At 37.8% G+C, this 24460-nt stretch overlaps 1 protein-coding gene across 1 annotated transcript; it reads left to right on the forward strand.

Annotated features, from left to right (window-relative positions):
• Window positions 1-1901: 1901 nt before the first annotated feature.
• On the forward strand, window positions 1902-2798 carry LOC107611022 (uncharacterized). The gene is made up of 3 exons (XM_016312990.3): window positions 1902-2330; window positions 2569-2656; window positions 2752-2798. Exons 1-3 carry the CDS (start codon window positions 1902-1904, stop codon window positions 2796-2798), a joined length of 564 nt encoding a protein of 187 aa, XP_016168476.1.
• The last annotated feature ends 21662 nt before the right edge of the window (window positions 2799-24460 follow it).

The following is a 24460-nucleotide window of genomic DNA, read 5'->3' on the forward strand; positions in this document are numbered from 1 at the left end:
CTAAATCTGGTAGTTCTTATATCTCCTGTCAACCTTCACAACCACAAAAATAATGAGTTAAAAGATCTTTTTACTTTGATTTAACAATACAATACTAGATTAAAAAGGGGGAATAGGAAATGACATGTTTGGCAATAAAAGAAAAAAGGGTAAGTTATTGTCACGAGGTGGTGGCATTAACAAAAAGGCCCGCACTGGCTGCTTAGTTAGTTCAAAGAATCCCCAATACAATCCCATCAATCGAACCATCAAAAAGTTAGCTAGCTAGGGACCTCACTGGGGTTGATTTGCATTGATAGATACTAATAATTCACATACGGAATAAAGACCATTTGACTTGCACCTTTTCTTTTCCATAGGAAACACATACGCACATACCTCTTCAAGCATGGAAAGCAGTATGGTCTTTCGCGTTTGCAGCTCGACGAATTCAATAGAAGTATTTAATTCATAGATAAAGTGTTATGGCCTCAACATACAGCGGAAACAAGACAATTTCATCCTAAATTCATAGAAAGATAAAGTGAAAATGCTTGGACATCTCAAATATATAAAGACAGTTTTCTCCTCATTCTTCCCCATCCAAAAGATAAATTCCTACTTTAAAAAAGAAAAAAACAATCAACTATTCTTAAAAGAAAACCTATTTGAATACAAATCCACTTAAAAGAAGCACAATAGTTGCTAATCAAATATTCTGAGAGCATAAATCTTACATCACAAGTCTTCACAAGCTGAGAAATTGTGTTCTTGTTCAGCTTTCCACTTATTGCTCTACAAAAAACCAACACACAAATAGCCAGGAATCTGATTAACAATGCCAATTGGAAAGTGTAAAACAGGTTCGGAATGTATGAATCTGAGAAAACCTGTTCATGAAGCTTGATAAGTTCAAACAGAGAGTTTATCAAAGCCTCTACAGCACCAGCTGCCATTCCAGCCAAAAGAGCATCAGAAGTAGAAACATAATTATCTTCCACCGATCTACCAAAAATGTAATTGAGCACCAAACTCATTCTCCAAGAAAAAAGTGTCACAAAATAACAATATAACTATATAATTCACAAATATCAAACTCCAAAAGATACTATTCAATTTTGAAAATCCAAGTCAATTTCCTTGAGGTCAACTAATCAAGGAATGCAGCTTCAGCCAATGCAGCCAAAAGGGTTCCATTTCTTGCACCATCATTCGTAACAGCATATTCACTAACAAACACATGCATTAAAGCCAATAGACAAAGGTGATCCTTCATTTATCAAATGCATATATATAAATAAAGAATCCATAACTAATAATTCCAATAAAGAAATTAAAAGTAAGCAATATAATCAAACCTTTAGACCTGATCTTGATGTCTTGTCAAATACTCAATATTTGGAAAACATGTCCATAGAATTATTTGGATATATCTAACAAATTTTAAAAAAAACACTAAATTTGGCAAGCTAAAAGAGAATAAAGTTTAGTAGTTATTAGTTTAGTTGAAAAATTACATGGAAATCAAAGAGATCAGCAGGGTGACTTAATGGCATTTTAGAACCATCACAATTTGAGATAATCCGAATCTCTGGATAAGCACGTTTTATAGCATTATAGAACTTAAAGTACTTTTCTGCTCAGTCAAAATAAATAAATAAATAAATACAAAAGATAAATAAATAAAGTAGCTAATAATAATCATAGGCAAAATAAATTAAAGAATGATTGCCTTGATAGTGCACTTCATGATGAGGAAAATAATTTTCATTTCCAACAGCAACAAATTTGAAATCGAATGGTTCAGGATGTCCCATAGAAGGTCTAACAGATCCCCACTTTGAAGATGGAGAACCTTTAGCTAAATTTCATAAATGAAAATTATATTCAACTTCCCATAAAATCAAAAATAAGCGATAAATATGAAAAAGTACATAAGCTTCCATTCTTCTAGTGAGGACTCCGACTGCAGTGATTCTCTTTCTGATTTGAATGATTTTGTTATGGAAGAGGCCTATGAAAATATAAGCTTGCTTTCTAGAGTTTCTGTTGAGGAGCATCTTTGCAGTTTAATTAGATCTCAATCAAATGTTGTCCCCCTTGCTGAAAATTATAGCAGATGTAATGCGAAGCATAGTGAGAAAGAGCTTACTTCTCATGTAGCCAATGTCGATGTGGAGATGGAGAGGAACCAAAAAACTGACTCACCTCTTGATTCTTTATGTTGTGAAAGGGAGATGCATTCTGATGGTCCTGGTTTGGGTTCAACTAATATCAAACAAGCTGAAAACGTTCTTTCTACATCTCAGCGTTCTGCGGAGAATAATTCCAATGCTTTAGCCCTAAACCAGGTGAATGAGATCCTCACTTTTCCCTTTCTGCTTCATCTGTTTAGAGGAAATTCCATATTTTAGCCCCATTTATTTAACAAAAATGTACAAGTTTGATGATTAAAGAAAAAGTTATCAAACTTATTATTTGACTAGGTTTCTGAATTTCAGATATTTCTGCCAGAGTATATCTGTACATTGGAGTTACTGTATTTATATCAATGTAGTAACTGTTGCTAGGTTGATTTCTACTTGCTAGACCATTGTTTCGGCTATGGTTGATTTGACTCCATCTATGCCAGAAAATGATGTTGTCTCCTTAGCTGTTGAAACCTCTGGAAATTTCAGTAAGTTTTGATTTTATGTACTTTTTCAGCATTTTGGCTGCCTTTCTCTCTCTAGTTGTTGAAGCTTATGTAATTTCTGTTGTTAAATTCTTCAGAAAATGAGAACTTGGCAACCTATTTAGCTCCAGAAAATAAGCGATAAGGAGCATCGAGTCAATTATCAAAGCCGCATGAAAGACGAAATGCTAGAAACAATAATTAAGAGTGAATACAAAATCAAAAATGAAATCATTATTGAGAGAGGGTGTAATTAGAATAATTAACATATAACAATCATTGAAGTAATTAGAACCAGAGGATGTGAATTTAGTTACAGATCTAGAAGTGAGAAGTTAGAATGCAAACTGAGAAACCGATCGAGGAGAAGGCACGTTAATGGATGAGGAGAAGCTATCAAAGCAAAAGGTCGAGGAAGGAGGAGAAGCTCGCAGATCTGGAGAAAATCTTGACGGAGGAGGAGAAGCTCGAAGGAGCAAAAATGGCGTTTCTACGAGAGCAAACCCGATGGAACTTAATGTATTTGGATGGAACTTTAGATCTGAGAGGCTGAAATTTCATTTCTCTTTTTAATAGTGTGATCATAGGGCGTTTTGAAACTGCTGGAATCATCAACAGCCGCCATTGAAAAAGGAATGAATTACGGCAATCACATAAACTGCCCTAATTAACGAACATTAAGGCGGTTTTATAAAACTGCCCTAATTTTAATGCCGTTTTATACACTTTTTTTTTGTAGTGTTGTTGATGATTGAGTTTTTTTACTGCTTGTTCAAATCTGAACTAATTGAATGGAATAGAGTGGAATATAATGCAATTGAATAAAGTGATAATGAATAATTTTATTCTTCTTTGCTAAAAAAAATTTGGTCAATACTTATCAGCAGCATCAAGTGAACCTCAATTAATGCAAACACATCGAATTCATTTCTAGATCCAAATGAACCTCAAATAAACTAAAAAATAAATCAAAATTACTTAAGGAATAAAAAAATTGGTCAATACTTATCAGCAGCATCAGGTGAACCTCAATTAATACACAAATGAACTAAAATTAGTTCAATTTTAAACAAGCAGTAAAAAATACTCAATTATCAATAAAAACACATATAATTTATTTCTAGATTCAAATGAGCCGCAATTAAACTAAGAAATAAAAAATTTGGTCAATACTTATCAACGGCATCAAGTGAACCTCAATTAATTTACAAAATTATTTAATGATGGTACCAGAAAAAATTAGAACCAATAAAAATGTTAGCAAAATATTGGTGATGTTGGTGATAACGATAATGAAAGAGAAGAAGAAGAAGTAGAAGAAGAAGGAGAAGAAGGAGGAGGAGGAGGAGGAAGAAGAGGAGGAGGAGGAGAAGAAGAAGAAGAAAAAGGAGGAGGAAACGGAGAGAAACAGAAGGAAGAAGAAGAACCTACGTGCATGAATTTAAAAGGAGGAGGAGGAGGTGGAGGAGGAAACGGATAAAAAGAAAAAGAAGATGAAGACAAAAAAAATATGTTTTGTGTTATTGAAATGTGCATATGCACATGCTAGTATGATGAAAGTGATTTTTGTTAAATTTAAATCAATTTAATTAAATTTAATTATTAAAAATATTTGAATATATAATTAGACTGTTATTTTATTTATTTTATAGCCTTGATTATCCCATCAATTATGGAGCTACTCGTCCCGTCAATAAGAAAACGGTATGGTTTAGAAAATAGTAATGTACATAATTTTATACTAATATTTGGTAAGTTTTCTGTGCGGAAAAAAGAAGAAAGAATCATTAACAATTTAACATTATATTACGCAAAAGTTTTTTATCTGCAGGAGTTATATTGATAAATTTACATTTAGATTCTCATCAATATCAATTTATTCATTGATGTATGTTCACTCAAAACTTAGCTCTATTAAATTTCACGGTAATAGTTAGATAATATCCAGCTATGTTATGAGTATATTAAATTTAACTATTAAAATTAATTATTAATATAAAATATATATTAAAATATAAATATATAATAAAAATAAATTAAAAAATATATATTTATATTTAAATAAATTAATAACTAATTTTAATCACAGATTTAAACACAAATAACATTTTTAGATAACATCATATATACACAACCATATGGTATTGGTTTCCTATGGATTTTGGTACACATATTTGTCATGTTTAAATAAAAAAATATTTATTATTTTCTGACAAACTAAATAATCTTAATTAATTATATATTAATCAAGAAAAGTAATGGAATATCTCTCCGATACATATGATATTCTACAAATATAAATTTAATTTGTATACATTTTATATGTACGGCTTTTTTTAAATAAATTAAAAAAATATTATTTTCTAAAAAAAATAAAATCAACTTAATTACTAGTATTATTTTTTGAGGATTCACTTCAATTTGTTCAGTTGTACGCTGAATTAAAAAATTGCATTCTGTTCACTTAGTTATTGGACGAACTACGAGAAAACACTCATAATTATCAAATATTAACACTTATAATTAAGCATACGAGTACAATAAGACGAGTATATTTATTATTATTAGATTAAATTAAATTATTATTTTAAATTATAATTATCTAAATTTTAAATTAATTATTTTAAATTTTAAAATTTTAAATTATCCGAATAAAATCCGATAAAATGAAAAAATCGATATCAAACCAATACTTTATATCCACGTATAGAGAGGAATTCCACATACGAGTACAATTAAACATACGAGCAAAATTAGAATAAAATTGTTAATTTTTTAATTTAAAAATGTTATATCGTTAATTTTTTTATTTAAATCGAATATTTAATTAATCATGCGAGTATAATAATACCAATACAATAATACACGATTTAAAGTTATTTTTTAATTTTTTTATAAAATAATAAAATTATTTTAAAATTTAATTTTTGATTTTTTAATACTTTCTTTGTCCCAATAGATGTGTACGTGTATTTAAAATTATAAATTATCTATATATTACACGTTTCAATAAATATTATATTTATTTAATTTAAATATAAAGCAAAATCCCACCAAATATGTTGGAAATTATGACCGTTCACTATAAGAAAGTACCGGAATAGCAATAGATTTTAGCAACCGAAAAAATTGGTTTCTAATAGCGACCGATACAAAATTTCCAGAACAAAATCAATATTGGTCGCTAAATCGGTCAATAAATTAGATTCAGCGACTGATTTTAGTGACCAATGAATTCGGTCGCTATTAGCAACCGAATTAGCGACCGATAAATTTTAAATACAACTAAAATAAATCGGTCACTAAAATCGGTTGCTATTTTTTTATTTAGTGACCGATTTTTAGCAACCAAAATGAAAATAATGTCTTTGGAACTGTTTGTCACAAAAGCGGTCGTTATTTTTTATTTTAGCGACCGATGTTGCAACTGATAGTGAAATAGGGTGAACAACTGTTTGGTTGCTAATTCAGTCGCTAAATTACTGGTTCCTAAATCGGTTGCTAATTGTTAATTTAGCAACTGATTTTAGTGACTAACATAATCAGTCACTAATAGCCACTGAATTAGCAACCGACTAGTTTTATACAACTAGAATATAAATGGTCACTAAAATCGGTCGCTTTTTTAATTTGGCGACCGAATTAGCAACCAAAACAAAGGGAAGAATGTCCTTGGGACTCTTGGTCACAAAATTGGTAACTATTTTTTAATTTAGCGACCGATTTTGCAACCGATCTATAGGTAAATAGAATAACGTGGTTGGTTGCTAATTCGGTTGCTAAAGTTGTGGTCACTAAATCGGTTGCAAAGGCGGTCGCTAAGTTAAAAAAATATTATCTAAATTACCCTCACTAACCCTAACTCACCCCACCATTCTCATCTTCTCACTAACCCTAACTAATCAGTCTCCAAGCGTCGTTGTCCTCTTCTTTGCCACCCTCTTCTGCGCGTGTCTCGCCGCCTCTTAAGGTCCCATCGGCGGCGTCTTCTCCGGTCTCGTCGCCATCTCCTGAGGTCTCCTCATCGTCTTCTTCTGCAGTCTCGGTGTCGTCACCTACGTCATTGAGATCTTGGCGTCATCTTCAAGCAGGTAACCTCCTAGTCATCGATTCCGATCCATGCTATTAGGTTTGGTTTTTCCCCCTCTGGTTAGGGGTTTTAGCGATGTGCTCCCACAAACGTTAGTTCCGTCTTTGATATAGATCAAACAACCATGACTGTGCCAATTCCGAACGGGATGATCGTCGCTTGGAGATATTCTCACTACCGGTGATCACTCTGAGCTCGGTATTCCTCCCTCTGCATCATTTCTTTCAGCTCGATGTGCCTTCTAACACAGCCGGTCAGTTTTTTCATGAACTCTTATGGTTTGCGATGTATTTTGAATTTTAATTAATCTATTTTTTTGGTAATTTTTATTTAGGGTTTACAATGTTTCCTAATTTTAATTTGAGTTACAGTTACAGTTACACTAGTTTCAGAGTTCAGCCTTAATAACTGCTTTGTCTGTTTCCTTCATTTATTTCCCTTTCTTTCAGTTTGCTACTGCGCCGAGTACTTTAATCATGTCATTTTCTTCATGTTCTTCCTCTTTTGCTTGATGCTATTGATCATTTTATGAGTTTTAATAATTTTGATCAATTTAATTAATTTTTAATTATATATTTGTTCATAGGTTTTCTTGTGCCTTATTTTGGTAGAATGATCTAATTGTCGTTTCTGTGGTGCTTGAAGGAACTATTTAGTGAATTTTTTATCTTGATCTGCATTGTCTTTGAATTAGGCTGTAGAAATGAGAACTCAGCAAGACAAGTTTGTTAGGTTAGTTTGATGAAAACGTATATTTTTTATGTTATGATGAGGATGATTTTGTATATGCTAATTTTAGAAGTATTATAGTTGAAAACACTTGCAACAGAAGTCAGATGAAGCTCAAACCATTCAAGTAGGAAAATTTCTTGAATAGCTTAACTCTATCTCAGATTGAAGAAGTGGGGGAATGTTTCTTGAAGGAAAATTTAGCTGTTGGTAGGATTCTCATGCTTCTATTTATTTTGCAACAAAAAAGTTATGTCTGAAGTATCAACCATATATTATATTACCAATAATCTTTAATATATATGATTAGCATTTTAGCTATCCATATTTATTTCTTGAACACTTAATCTTTTTTATACTCCTTATTGATATCTATGGTGTTGTTCTTGGATTTTTATGTAGTCTTCTCCTTTAGCACAAACTCTAATTTATAAATATTGAATTAAGTTTGATGTCTATAAACACTCCACTTTTAGATATTCAAAATATAATTTCTCTATAAATAAGTCCTTGATACTAAAAGTATACAACAAAGAGAAAAAAATGGTACCTATAACATTTTTTGTTGATATATATGAAAAATTGTGTCTAACACCTTAATGCAATATTTGAAAAGTGTACTTTTTTGTTCTACTAAATATTAAGAAATTTTATTGTCATTAAACTAGCAATTCAACTTCGAATGGCACTTCCTTTACTATCTTAACTAATATAACAGATTTTGAATTTTGCGCCACTTGAAAATTACAAGAGAATGATATAACAGAAACTTCATGTTATAGTTGAACATGAAACCAATTTTTATGTTCTGACTAGACTAGATGATTAAAATTTTATCATTAAAAATTGGTTCATGTTGTTACCCTTCACTTAAGGCTAAATTTTAAAATGTGTCCAACAAAAAAAAGGGTGGTGTAACTGGTGTCCTAGTTGTTGTGGAAAATAAATAAATTACTAGTGTTAGTTTTTTTTCATTGAAAAAAAGGGGTGGTGTGACTGGTGTCCCAGTTTTCTTATTACCACCAATGTTTTGAAAATCAGACCAGACCAACCGGTTGAACTGGTTCAACCGAGAAATGACGAAGAAAACAATCCGGTTCAGTATGTAAAATTGCCAAATCGAAAACCGCTCAAGAACCACTGAACTGGCCGGTGTACAAAAAACAACGTCGTTTCCTTCCTTGAAACGGAAAAAAGAATTGCACGCGTTATCCCCCCATCTCCAACTCCTTCCTTCAGCAAAGAGCAAACTACCCTAGCCTCCGCCAAAGAAAGCAAACCCTAGCCTCCACCAATAGTTGTCGTCATCTTTCGGAGTGAGAGATTGCTACCGCCGTCCGTCACACTTAAGAACTTCCATTTTTGTGCTCTCGGGCCTCTTGTTGGATCCTCCGTGTCGTGTGCTCGCATCTCACCTCTCTCTTCTGTGTTCGACTGCTCGCGCCTCCCTCCGCCAGTGAGTGCTCGAGCTGTGCATGTTGGTTGCTACTCATTGTCCATGGTTGTCTTTGCTCGATTCTGCCTCCCAGTCTCACTCGAGTTTCGTCTCAGTCACTGGCATCTCGTGGTTCATCTGTCTCATCACCGGAGGCAAAAGCAACTCGTGGGATTGTCTCTTGCTTCGTCGCCTTCTGTGGGGTGGTTGCCGACTCGCCGTTGACCGTTGGAGAGTCCCTGCACCATCGCTTCCCTATTCTCTCTTTTCCATATTTCCTTTCTCCTTGTATTTTTTCATGTTTCTGAATTGCTAATCAATAAATTTTCCTTGTTCCTGATCTAAATGTTGCTGTAAATCAGGACTTTAGTAGGATTTATTAAATTTGTTGCTGTAACTTGAATTTGTTGCTTCCTAGTCACAGAATCATAACAGAATGCTCAGTCAGTGTTTGGTTGATTGGCTTTGTTATTGTATGTGATGATAATTTTAAATTGATAACTTTTAAATTTTAAATTTGCACTATACATGTTACTGATTCACTGTTCCTTCAGTGCTTTCTGTTGTTGTTAATCATTGTGATGAGCATTGTTAGAATTGGGTTGAAAACTGTTAATCTTTCTTCATTTTTCATTGTTCTTAACTTTTGTTCATATTAAAAAATTTGCAATTGGTGATCTTTTGATTTATTATATGCTTCATGTTTTTAATTTCACTCTGCTTCTAGGCTTTGAAATCAATTTATGATAACTGTGATGCAATTATTTAGTTGGATAACTGATGTAATTATTGAGTTCAAGAGATTGAGTTTATCTGTTCTCATTATTAGTAAGACATGGATAGTTTCTTCACTACTTTGGTACATTTATTTCTGGGTTTGCTGTGGGATTCAGTGTTGTGTGGCAATTAACACTGATCACTCTTGTAGTTCCTTTGATAGCTGTCATTGGAGCTATTCACATAACCACTTTGGTCAAGCTCTCTGCTAAAAGCCAAGAAGCTCTTTCTCTGCTAAAAACCATTTTTGTTTAGCATGTAGTTTACTTGCTTGTTAAAAAATATGGAACTGAAGTTATGCATATTAATTAAAGGCCATATGATATGGTATCGTATGTTATGTGACATTAATTAATTAAAGAAAATGTTTGTAGGACAAGTTTTGCTAGATAGGAATGATGTTAAGAGTTTGATGCTAAAATGTTTGAGGCAGCAAATAGCACTAGTGAGCCAAGAACCGGCTTTGTTTGTGACAACAATTAGAGAAAACATACTTTTAGGAAGATCTGATGCTGACCAAGTTGAGATCGAATAAGCTGCAAGAGTAGCCAATGCTTATTCTTTCATTATTAAACTTCCAGATGGTTATGTGTAAACTCCGTTAAATTAGTAGATAATTAGTCAATAAATTAGTTTTTAATAAAGAATATTAGAAATGTGAATGTTATATCAAATTAAGATAGAGCTCATCAAAACGAGAATTTTGACACCAATTTCGAAAAAATCGGTCCAAGATTGGACCGAATGGGCCGAACCGGTTGAACCGAACCCAAACCGGACCGTGGGCCCAACCGGCTCAGCATTTAAATAAGCTTAAAAGCTCATTTTCTTCACTAACGTAACAGAAGCAGCAGCACACCAGGGAGAAGAAAGGAACGCCGAAACCCCTGCGTCAACTCCCGAACACTGTAACTCCTCCGTCCGGGCTCCGATCGCTGCACCGTTTGCAGCCAGGCGACCACCGTGTCGAGCTCTACGTTTCTGCCGAAACAATTTCATAGGTAATTCATTCTTTAATTCTCACCCTCTTCTTCCCCAATTTTTGGAAATTTGAGTGGAGGTATTGAATTTCTTTGATTTCTGATGTTTTAGGATCCAATTAGCTTGAGAAAAATGTTCACTCTTGCTTATGTGAAGCTTGGATAAGGTGAGGATACGATAATTCTATTTTAATTTCATTGAATTTTAGCTTTGAGTTTTAAATTGGGTATATATGTGTTATAAATGTGTATTAGGCTGTGAATAAATAATTGGAGCTTGAAATTGTGAATATTGGAACTTGGAGGAAGCTGAGCTTAGAATGTATTGAGCTTTTGAGGGGCTGTCTTGGCTTCAATTAAATTTCTTTGCTCGCTACGTGGAAATCGGCCAAGGTATGTGAACAGCAGGCAGAAGTCGGCTAATTAAGAAATAACTTATAGAATACGTTGTGAGTATAGTTCTTAATCAGCTAAGGTCCACCTTGTCAATTTAGAAAAGTTGTCACAAATTTTAGAAATAAAAATACTAGGAGTATAAGTCCCAGGTCGTCTCCCAACGAGTTGCAGGAAAGGGTGCTATTTTATTAACTAGGAATTTTCCTAAAGTTTGAGAGTTGAATAATGATGAACAATTGAATAATTATAAATTAGAGCAATAAAAATAAACTAAGAATAATTATTGATATTCTAATTAAAAAGCCTTGACAGGAGGAATGATTAATTAGAAGTTCTATCCTTGTTGGGGTCTCTTAAGTGTAGTATTAAAAAGGTTATTGTTTTCACTTAGTTAACCCTTGCTAAATAAAGGAAAGTCAAGTGATTAAGCTAACCCTTATTCGCAAATCCTAGTCCTCTCCCTTAGGAAGGTCTAGCATTAGTAAATACAGAACTAGCCAACAACGTTCAATTTAACCGACACTTAAGCCTTCCAACTCAAGTGTCTCCTCTTAATCAACCCCCATGTCAAGTAGAAAAACTACTCCATTGATATGGATATAATACTCATAAAAATATAAAAAGACATAATAAATAAAATAAAATAAAATAGAGAATTAATAATTAATTAAAAGAAAAGGTAACTCTATATATTAATAAATCCAAAATGCAACATACTTATCTGAATAGGGTCAATGATCAACTGAAAAGAGTAAAGGAATAGGGAAACAAACAAAAGTAATGTCTTCAACGGAAGTAATGACTCTTCAACATCCAAAATCCAAAGCAAAAGCATAAACTATCAATGTAATGCTAATCTAAATTTAGATCTAAAACTAAAAATAATCCTAATATCAATGTATCTGAATGTGTATGGATGCGTGTTGAGTCTCTACATGTTCCCTAGCTTTAGCCTGTGTTTCTCGGCTGAAAACTGGGTCAAAATGCGGCCCGAAATTGCCCCCAGCATTTTCTGTTAATTCTGCAGATCGCGCATGTCACACGTACGCGTCGTCCACACGTTCATGTCATTTAGCAATTTTCCTTGTCACGCGAGCGCGTCGTCCACGCGTTCGTGTCATTCTTGCAGACACCAATCCACGCGTTCGCGTCAGGCACGCGTTCGCGTCGCTGCGATTTCTTCATTTCGCACGCTCGCATGAGCCATGAGCTCACGTCAGTGTTCGCTAGTCATCTCCTTAATTTCTTGTGTTCCTTCCATTTTTGCAAGCCTCCTCTCTATTCTCTGAGCCATTTCTGCCCTATGAAGCCTAAAACACTTGACACACGGATCATGGCATCGAATGGTAAAAAGGAGAGTTAAAATGTATTAATTAAAGGTTTCTAGGAAGCAAAGTTTCAACCATAAATAATACTAGGAAGCAGTTATAAAATCATGCAATTCGTATGAATAAGTAGGTAAAGAATTGATAAAAACCACTCAATTAAACACAATATAAATCATAAAATAATGGTTTATCATTTTGGTTTAGGTTTCTTGCATTTAATATGTAATGTCCTGTGAAAACTTAAACTAGATGATCGTAGGATAAGTTGGAACGAATGTGAATGGTGTTGTTTAGAGTCTTGTTATTAAATATGGACTGATGTGGTGTTGTTTAGTTGGACAATTGATAAATTGTCAATAATTGATTTGAGAGCATAAGTATGTAATTTATGACCTATGGTTTGATTGTGGGAATTGGCATATGTACATATAGTTGTTGTTGTTGATTTTGGTATGAGAGTATGTACGTGAAATTGGTGTGAAATGTGATCTTCATGGTGGTATGGTGTTGGGAAAGAAAGGACTTCTTAGTGCTAGTATATGTACGATACGGTGTTGGAAACATGGGAACTTGGCTTATGCTTCAGGAGCCTAGACGCCTAACGAGACGCCTCTCGACCTGCATCTGAAAAATAACAACATAGTATGGAATGAGAACCGGAGGTTCTCAGTATGGTAAAGGTGCCACACACATAATATATAAGGCCTTGGGAATGCCAGAGGCAATCCTAGAACGCCGACACGCAGATTATAGAGCTTAAATTATTAAACAGAAGCCATAAAAAGATGGTTTTCTAAGAGTATCTAAACCTAACTTAACTTAACCTTAAAATCTAAGTCCCATACTGCCATTCCTCCATACTTCCAACTCCGTCAGCATTTCACAGACAAATAAGCAGATAAAGGCAAGCACAAGAAGGTTACAAATACTGTAGGTAACACATATACATTTAACATGGCAAGTACACTTAGGCACACCCAGTTAATACACAAGCAAGTAATTCAAGTAGTATGCATATGATGCATGCTTGTCCTATGGCTGATTAGGCTCATCTGTCGGTTATCCAGCCAACCCGACAAGTCCAAAAACCTTAGATTGTCCCTCGACGTGCATCCTAAGAGTCTATAAATAGCCTTTTCTCAAATAATCAATAATGCTCAATGGGGGCTAACATTCCCAGGAATTTATACGTGCTCGGTCACCCTTACGTCGTAGGGTCAACAGAGTGTTGAGCTTTCAACCTGGTACACGTGGAGGAAAGCCATGGTACTTTATCCAGGGAATTTCGTATCTCAGATCATTTAATCATTCAAGCCAAGTGTCATACATGATCATTCATTTAGTTATCAAGCCAAGTATCATTCATAATCATCCATAATATTTCATAATCAATTCGTCATTTTTTTTTTGGCTTTACTTCATCTCCAAGTTATCCCCATTTCCTAGCTTCATCTGACTGTCAGGCTTAACACCACTATTTATCACTAAAGGAATGAAAATAGAGGTTTAAACGTTTGAAATAGGTTTTAAAACTTCAAAAATCATGTTTACTGGAACAGGGGCCACGCGTACGCGTGGCTTACGCGTGCGCGTGGAAATGTGAAACTGCATCTCGCGCGCGCATCCTTTTGTCATTTGTACGTGTGGGTGAAAACTACATATCACACGTGCGCGTGGGTCACGCGTGCGCATGGAACCAGTCGCATACGCATTGTTAAAATCCATGCCATGCATACGCGTGGGCGTACGTCCTTTTAAAAAATAGATTTAACACAAAGCTGCAGGATTGTATTGAAAACCAATTATGAGTTCAATTCTCCCAACAATCGTAACTTCCTCGATTTAAAATATTTTTCACCTATTCTTCGAATGGCATAAACGTCATGAACCCAATTTTCAATTCAAAACAAGTTAGAAGCAAATTGATGGTACGAAAGCCTAGTTATGCCTCGCCGAAGTTCGGCCAAAAACCAATATTGTGAACTTGCAAACTTCAAGCTCATTCAAAACGATTCCCATGTTTCCAACACCATATCCTACATATACTAGCACTAAGATGTCCTTTCTTCCCCAACACCATACCACCATGAAGATCAAATTTCACACCAATTTCAAGTATATACTCTCATACCAAAATCAACAACAACAACTACATGTACATATGCCAATTCCCACAATCAAACCATAGGTCATAAATTACATACTTGTGCTCTCAAATCAATGATTAACAATTTATCAATTCTCCAACTAAACAACACTACATCAATCCATATTTAATAACAAGACTCTAAACCACACCATTCACATTCGTTCCAACTTATCCTACGGTCATCTAGCCTAAGTTTTCACAGGACATTATATATTAAATGCAAGAAACCTAAACCATACATTGGCCGATTTTCACGTCACGACCAAAGCAATTTAATTGAAGCCAAGATAGCCCCTCACAAGCTTAATACATTCTAAGCTCAGCTTTCTCCAAGTTCCAATATTCACAATTTCAAGCTCCAATTATTTATTCACAGCCTAATACACATTTATAACACATATATACCCAATTTAATATTCAAAGCTCAAATTCAATGAAATTAAAATAGAATTATTGTATCCTCACCTTACCCAAGCTTCACATAAGCAAGAGTGAACGTTTTTCTCAAGCTAATTGGATCCTAAAACATCAAAAATCAAAAAAATTCAGTACCTCCACTAAAATTCCCAAAAATTGGGGAAGAAGAGCCTGAGAATTAAAGAACGAGTTACCTATGAAATTGTTCCAGTAGAAACGTAGAGCTCGACGCGGTGGTCGCGTAGCTGTAAATGGTGCAGCGATCGGAGCCCAGACGGAGGAGTTACGGCGTTCGGGAGTTGACGCAGGGGTTTCGGCGTTCCTTTCTTCTCCCTGGTGCGCTGCTGCTTCTGTTATGTTAATGAAGGAAATGAGCTTTTAGGCTAATTTAAATGCTGAGCTGGTTGGACCCACGGTCCGGTTTTGGTCCGGTTCAACTTGTTCGGCCCATTCGGTCCGATCTTAGACCGATTTCTTCGAAATTGGTGTCAAAATTCTCGTTTCGATGAGCTCTATACTAATTTGATATAATGTTCACATTTCTAATCTTCTTTATTAAAAACTAATTTATTGACTAATTATCTACTAATTTAACAGGGTTTACATTCTACCCACCTAACAAAGAATTTTGTCCTCAAAATTCAAATTCAGTTGCCTAAAAAGAGAGGTGGGTAGTCCTTTCGCATATCTGATTCAAGTTCCTAAGTATTCTCCTCGATACTAGCTCGACTCCAAGCTATTTTTATTATTGATACTTCCTTTCCGCGTAATCATTTAACATTGGTGTCATCAATTCTCACCAGAATTACTGAAAATGTTAGATCTTCTCTTACTTGAATCGGTTCCGGTTTCAGAACATGATTCGCATCAGGAGTATACTTCCGAAGCTGTGATACATGAAACACATCATGCAAGTTCGAAAGATATGGTGGTAAAGCAATCCTATAAGCCACCAGCCCAATTTTTTTCAGGATCTCAAACGGTCCAATATAATGGGGATTCAGTTTCTTAGTCTTAATAGCTCTTCACACTCCAGTGGTTGGTATAACCTTCAGAAAAATATGCTCCCCTTCCTCAAATTCCAAAGGCTTTCATCTTTGATCAGCATAGCTCTTTTGATGGCTTTGGGCTATAAGCATTTGGCTACGAATTTTCTTTATTTGCTCAGTAGTTTCAGCTATCATTTTAGGCCCTAGCAAACTCTTTCCTATGGAGCCATTCTGTTGCTCGCATGGTAGCTATTGTTATAAGCAAACTCCACTAATGCATATACCGATCCCATCTCGCCGGCTAGTCCAAAACATAAGCTCTTAGCATATCCTCCAAGGTCTGGATAGTTCTCTCTGACTGACTATCTGTCTGTGGATGATACGCAATACTCAAACTCAACTGAGTCCCAAATGCACGCTGAAAAGCTCCCCAGAACCTTCAAGGATCTCTGTCAGATATAATGGTAGAAGGCACGACATGCAACCTGACAATTTCCTTGATATACATTCGAGCCAATTCTTCCATCGTGAAACTTATTTGAATGGGGAGAAAGTGAATTGATTTTGTCAGTCGATCCACAACTACCCAAATAGCATCATAACCAGATTGGGTTCTGGGCAAACCTATCACAAAATCTATTGCAATTCTCTACTATTTCCATTGTGGAATCTCTAAAGGCTGAAATGTTCTTGATGGTCTCTGATGCTCAATCTTAACCTTCTGACACGTTAAACATTTAAATACATGTAATGCCACATCATTCTTCATCCCTGGCCATCATAACATCGCTTTTAGATCTTGATACCTTTTAGTACTTCCTGGATGAATTGAAAACCCACTCTTATGAGCTTCTGCCAAAATACTGTCGTAGGTCTCCGACATCTGGCATAACAATAAGGTTTTTGAATCTCCACAAACTATCCTGACCTTCTGATACTCTCCATTGTTTTCCCTGTTCAATTGCTGGTAATACCTTATGTAATGCTTCACTATCTCGATGAACCTTCGGAAGTTCTGATTTAAAATCACTTGAAATTTGCAACTGACTCAAACATAGAATTCCAGATTATTCCCTAACTTCCCAGGTTCAAACCTTGAAATGCCTTTAGTAACTCTTTTTCTCACAACATCATCCCAGCTAGATATAAAGACTTCCGACTCAAGGCGTCCGCCACAATGTTCGCTTTTCCTGGATGGTAATTCAATTCAAAATCGTAATCTTTCAGAAGCTCCATCCATATCCTTTGACGCATATTCAACTATTTCTGCTAAAAAAGATACTTCAAACCCTTATGGTCTGAGAAAATATGAAACATAACGCCATAGAGATACTGCTTCCGGATCTTTAGAGAAAACACAACAGCAGTAAGTTCCAAATCATGTGTCGGATAGTTGATCTTATGCGGACTTTATTGCTGTGAGGCGTATGCTACAACATTCCGGTGCTGCATCAGAACGTACCCCAAATCCTTTAATGATGCATCACAATACACTTCAAATGGTTCACTTGGCTCAAGCTATACCAACACGGGTGCAGTAGTCAACTTTTGCTTCAACGCTTGAAAACTCTCTTCGCACTCCGGAGTCCAGACAAAAGGCATATCCTCCCTAGTCAACTTAGTTAAAGGTAAGGTGAGCTATGAAAATCCCTTAATGAATCTTCGATAACACCCCGCCAAACCTAGGAAACTTCTAATCTCTGTCACTGAAGTTGGTCGCTCCCATATCATCACTGCTCTTACCTTAGCAGGATCTATGGCTATACTCTGCTTGCTCACTACGTAACCGAGAAACTTTACCTCACTCTTCCAAAAATCACATTTAGATAACTTAGCGTACAATTTCCTATCTCTCAGAATTTGTAGCATAGTTCGCAAGTGATCAGCATACTCCTCCTCAGTCCTCGAGTAAACAAGAATATCATCAATAAAGACAATAACAAACTTATCCAAGTACGGCCGAAAAATCCTGTTCATATAATCTATAAATACTACCGGAGCATTGGTTAATGCAAAAGACATTACTGTATACTCATAATGACCATAACATGTCTTGAAAGTAGTTTCCGGAATATGTTTATCTCTAACCCTTATCTATTTTAAACCCAACATCACTCCAAACCGATTCGCCCTTCTAAGTTAACTAAATATTACCCCATCTTAACAACTAATAGCCTTCGACCAGTCATTGACTTAGGCTTTACAATTATCAACGCGCGTCATATATTACGAATGAATATCACATATTAATGATATGCAAGTAAGTTCGAAATTCAACTACTAGTTTATGGTTACGTCAGGTCTGAGAAACAGATTCGGCTGCATCCCAACATTTCTTGTGTGAACAGTCTCGAGCCACCTGCCCCGGCTTCCCGCACTTGTAGCATTCACCTAGGCCGGCTCTATGCGGCTTGTCTGGAGCAGTCTCTCCATAGCCTTCTTGTAGCATCGGCCACTTCATTGAGTAGTTTTCTGCAAATTGACTCTTCTTAACCAGTTCAGTGAAATTCGTTAACCTTTACGGATACACGTAGTTAAAGATGTCTCTCCTAAGTCCTTTCTCATACTGAGCACACTTCCACTCCTCATAGTCGGCTGGATTTCCTTGACAAACTCTTGAAAGACGGCACAGGTTGTTGAATTCACGGGTATAGTCAGTGTTCATACCCCAGGTCGCGCTACCCGACCTGGGATGAATGGCGACAAAGCGACCGACCTCTTCAGGTCAGGCTATCCGACCTCTTCTCAAAGAGGTCGGCCAAATCGACAAGAAAGCCCAACAAAGGGCCCGAATAGAGGAACACGACCCACATCCAAAGGCAATCCAAGCCTATAAAGATAAAGGCAGTTCCCTTGAAGATAAGCTGACTTCACCCCAAATAAGATAAGATAGGATAAGATAACTAACTTATCTTATCAGAAAGGTCAGCCCACACTACTATAAATACAATGGAGCACCCAGGTATAACTCATACTCTGATTCTACAATAAACCTGCTTAATACCCGTGCTAACTTAAGCATCAGAGTCTCTTGCAGGTACCCCCCACCCTCCGGTGGCCAAGGATCAGCAGTACAGCAAGTCCAACAAGTCGGACACAACAGCCCCGGCCGTCACCAGCCAGCCGGACACGCCATCTCCGAACAGTACAGAAGATCTCATCCGAGATCGACCTCCAGTTTCAGGTAACCCTCGGAACATCGGCACCATTGCCGGGGAACTTGGAAGTCATCCCAACACCATGGCGGACGGCCATGACAACGACCATGACTCAGATCTAGAAAACAGAACACCGCACAAGAACGTGGACACTACATTGAAGGATGCTCCGGAATCCAACGGAGACAAAAGCTCACCAAATCCAGGAGCAATAGAAGTGCTTCAAGATTGCTTAAAGCAACTTGAGAAAGAAACCCAACAATAACGGGAGATCGGAAAGGATCTGCAAAGAGAGGTACGACGACGTCGAGAATTGGAAGAAAAACTACAACAATTAGAAGCTGATCTCAAATCAAAAGCTCCTCGGACCACTCCTGAGGAAAATTCACGCAAAGAACAAGATCCATTCACCAGGAAAATCATGAAAACCAAAATTCCAAAAGACTTCAAGCTCCCGGATATGATTTTGTATGATGGCACCACAGATCCCAACCATCATCTCAGCAATTTCAGAAGCAGAATGTACCTTACCGACGCCTCAGATGCCGTTCGCTGCAAAGCTTTTCCAATAACTCTCACGAAGACAGCAATCAGATGGTTCGACAACTTACCTCCAAAGTCCATCTCAAACTTTGACGACCTGGCCAAAAAGTTCCTGGCCAGATTCTCCATCCAGAAAGATAAGGCCAAGCACGCCCCCAGTTTACTAGGGATCAAGCAAAAAGAACGGGAGAGCCTCCGCAACTACATGGAGAGATTCAACAAAACATGCATGGACATTCAAAGCTTACCAACAGAGGCTGCCATCATGGGACTCACCAACAGCCTACGGGAGGGACCTTTTAGCCAATCTATATCATAGAAGTACCCTACCTCCTTAGACGAAGTACAGGAGTGAGCAGAAAAATACATCAACATGGAAGAAAATGCTCGGTTGGGAGAAACCTCCAAATCCGGGGTCCCCTACCGAGATAAAGACAAGGAATCCAAAAGGAAAGAAGATCGGCAAGGGGAGAAAATCTAAAAATACAACAATTACACTCCTCTCAAGGTATCCCTAGTTGATGTATACAAAGAAGTCTGCCACACGGAGAAAATACCCCCAGCTCGGCCTCTCAAAGGCAAAAGAGGGGGAGGAAATCGGAATGAGTTTTGTGAATACCATCGAGTGCGAGGTCACTCCACCAATGAGTGCTTCGATTTAAAGAACATCATAGAAAAGTTGGTGAGGGAAGGAAAACTAGATCGGTTTCTAGCAACCCGAGATGATGATCAAAGAAAGAGACGAAGGGACGAAGATATCGGACGAACCGTGCGATCACCCAGTACACCAGAAAGACACGTCCACATGATACATGGCAGATTCGCAGGGGGAGGAATCTCCAAATCATCTCGTAAAAGATATCTCAAAGAAGTATATCATGTCGAAGGAAAGGAGGAAGCACCCGACATCCCTGCAATCACGTTCACTAAAAAGGACGCATCTGGAATCATCTCGGGACACGACGACCCCATGGTCATTACCATCATACTGGAAAATGCCAATCTCCATCGCACACTAATAGATCAAGGAAGCTCCGCCGACATCTTATTCAAAACAGCTTTCGACAAATTTGGTTTAGAAGACAAGGAGCTTAAGGCATACCCGAACAGTCTGTTCGGACTGGGAGATACCCCGGTACAACTATTAGGATACATATCACTACATACAACCTTCGAAAAAGGGAACCGATCCAGGACCCTCAAAATAGACTACATTGTGGTCGACGTAAGTTTAGCCTACAATGCTCTAATAGGTCAGACAACACTCAACTTGGCGCAATAGTCTCGACCCCACATCTATGCATGAAATTCCCAACTACAGAAGGGATAGCTACAATAAAAGCAGATCAAAAGATGGCGCGCCGCTGTTATAACGAAAGTCTAAACCTCAGAGGCAGAGGAGAAGAGTTTCATACAATTGAGCTTGGTGGAGTGCAGCGACGAGAGGAACTCCGTCCGCAGCCAAAAAGCGAGATAGAGAAGGTTCAGATCGGAGACACCTCGGACAAAACAACTAATATCGGAACAATCCTAAGAGGAGACTCAAAAGAATTACTGATACAATTCTTACGCGATAATGTTGATCTATTCGCATGGAAAGCCGCAGACATGCCAGGCATAGATCCCAAGCTAATGTGCCACAAGTTAGCGGTCTATCCAGGATCTTGGCCGGTGCAGCAGAGACGAAGAAAACTTGGGCCAGAGCGATCCCAAGCTGTGGAAGAGCAGGTACAGGCACTACTGGAGGCAGGATTCATAAGAGAAGTCAAGTATCCACTATGGTTAGCCAACGTCGTCTTAGTGAAAAAATCAAATGGGAAGTGGCGAATGTGTACTGATTACACCGATCTCAACAAAAGCCTGCCCAAAAGATCCTTACCCACTCCCAAGTATCGACGCTCTGGTAGATGCTTCCTCCGGATATAGATACCTCTCGTTTATGGACGCATACTCGGGATACAACCAAATCCCCATGCATCCACCAGATCAAGAAAAGACCTCGTTTTTAACGCCAAAAGCAAATTACTGCTATATCGTGATGCCCTTCGGTCTCAAGAACGCGGGTGCTACTTATCAAAGGCTGATGAACAAAGTCTTCTCAGACCACATCGGAAAAGTCATGGAAGTCTATGTGGACGACATATTGATAAAGACACAAAGCGAAGACACATTACTGTCTGACCTGACTCAAGTGTTCGACACTATAAGGAGGCACGACATGCGACTCAATCCTGCAAAATACACCTTTGCGGTAGAAGCAGGCAAATTCCTAGGTTTCATGCTCACTCAAAGAGGAATTGAAGCAAACCTAGATAAATTCCAAGCCATACTCAACATGAAGAGCCCCACCTGTGTCAAAGAAGTGCAGCAACTCAACGGGAGATTGGCCACCCTATCCAGATTCTTAGCAGGGGCAGCGATAAGATCTCTCCCCTTTTATGCTACATTAAGAAAGGGAAAGCAGTTCGAATGGATGACAGAATGTGAACAAGCTTTCCAAGACTTCAAAGAGTTCTTAGGATGACCGTCTATCTTATCTCGACCACGAGAAGGAGAACCGCTCATATTATATCTCGCAGTAGGAAACCGGGCAATAGCCTCAGCACTAGTCAGAGAAGACGAAAGTGGGCAACAACCCGTCTACTTCATTAGCAAAGCACTACAGGGATCCGAGCTGAACTACCAGAAGATAGAAAAGTTTGCCTATGCTCTCATCCTAACATCTCGATGACTTCGCCCGTACTTCCAGGCTCACACCATTAAGGTTCAAACCATCGAGCCCATAAAAGGAATACTGCAAAAAACGGATTTAGCAGGCAGAATTTTACAATGGACAGTCGAGTTATCAGAATTCGACCTCCAATATGAAGCTCAGATGGCCATTAAATCACAGCATCTGGCCGATTTTATCGCAGAGTTCACAGACGCCTTGGAAACCCCCACAGAATGGAATCTCTATGTGGACGGCTCTTCAAATAAGACTGGAAGCGGCGCAAGCGTGATAATAAAAAGCAACCAAGGAACCTAAGTTGAGTTCTCCCTCAAGTTTGGGTTCCCGGCCTCAAACAACCAGGCAGAATATGAAGCATTATTAGTCGATTTGAAGCTGGCTACAGAGGTTGAAGCTCAAAAACTCAACATTTACAGCTATTCACAAGTAGTCACCTCGCAGATAACAGGGAGCTATCAAGCCAAAGATCCCACCATGAAAAAGTATTTGGATAAAACCAAGGAACAGCTCGGACAACTCGGGGAATATAAGATCTGCCACATACCCCGCAAACAAAACGCCCGAGCTGACGCACTCTCAAAACTAGCCAGCACCAAACCACGGGGCAACAATAAAAGCCTCATCCAGGAAATGCTACAGAACCCATCAATTTCGGAAGAGAAAATCCTAGCCATAACAAGTCAGGACCAAGGATGGATGACCCCCATAATTAACTACCTCAAAGCAGAAACGCTCCCCACGGAGGAAAAAGAGGCGAAAAGATTAAAAAGGGAGGCACAGTACTACACTATTATAAACAACATCCTGTACAAAAGAGGGATCTCAATACCGCTACTAAAATGTGTGCCGACCAATAACACAAAGGAAGTGCTAGAAGAAGTACACGGCGGCGTGTGCGGCAACCATCTCGGAGCACGAGCTCTCGCCAAAAAAGTACTCCGAGCGGGATTTTATTGGCCAACCCTACAAAAAAAAGCTATAGAATTTGTAAAGACATGTCCACTATGTCAGAAACATGCCAACTTCCACATCGCCCCGCCAGAAGAGCTCATCAGTGTAACCTCGCCCTGGCCATTTGCAAAATGGGGACTTGATCTTCTCGGACCCTTTCCCCAGGGATCAAGACAAGTAAAATTCCTCATAGTCGGAGTAGACTATTTTACAAAATGGATTGAGGCAGAACCCCTAGCCAACGCCACCGCTCAAAGAAGCCGGAATTTCCTATACAGGAACATTGTCACGAGGTTCGGGGTTCCATACTCCATCACCACAGACAATGGCACTCAATTCACAGACGCAGGATTTAGGAGACTAGTAGCCGACTTGAATATAAAGCACCAGTTCACCTCCGTCGAACACCCTCAAGCCAATGGACAGGCCGAAGCTGCCAACAAAGTCATATTGGCTGGGTTAAAACGGAGACTACAAGATGCAAAGGGAGCTTGGGCCGAAGAACTTCCGCAAGTCCTATGGGCATATCGAACAACGCCACACTCCACGACAAATGAATCACCCTTTCGACTAGCATACGGAGTGGAGGCAATGATCCCAGTAGAGATTGAGGAAGGGTCACCCAGAGTAGTCCACTACAATGAAGAAGCCAACTCTCAACTTCAGAAGGAAGAACTCGACCTACTACCTGAAATCCAGGAAAGAGCTCGGATCAAGGAAGAAGCACTAAAACATCGAATGGCTTCCAGATATAATCAAAAGGTAGTGCCAAGAAGTTTCACGGAGAATGGTCTCATCCTAATCCGAAATGATATTGGAACAACTCGACCAGGAGAAGGAAATTTGGTAGCAAACTGGAAAGGACCCTACCGAGTTGTAAAAGTACTTGGGAAGGGCTATTACAGACTGTCCGAACTCGATGGACGAGAGCTTCCCAGATCATGGCACGCCTGCAACCTAAGAAGGTACTACAGCTAGAAAAGTAAAAGATCTCACTATTGGATGCACTCTTTTTCCTGAAAAGGTTTTTTAATGAGGCACCAAGTTGAGACTCAAACACTATTCGACGTAAAGGGATGAAAAAATCCCACATGTATATATTTGCACTTTCCTTTGAATAAACTATATATTTTA

Source organism: Arachis ipaensis, chromosome B8 (assembly GCF_059453495.1).
Source record: "Arachis ipaensis isolate K30076 ecotype BB chromosome B8, ASM5945349v1, whole genome shotgun sequence".
NCBI classification, from domain to species: Eukaryota; Viridiplantae; Streptophyta; class Magnoliopsida; order Fabales; family Fabaceae; genus Arachis; species Arachis ipaensis.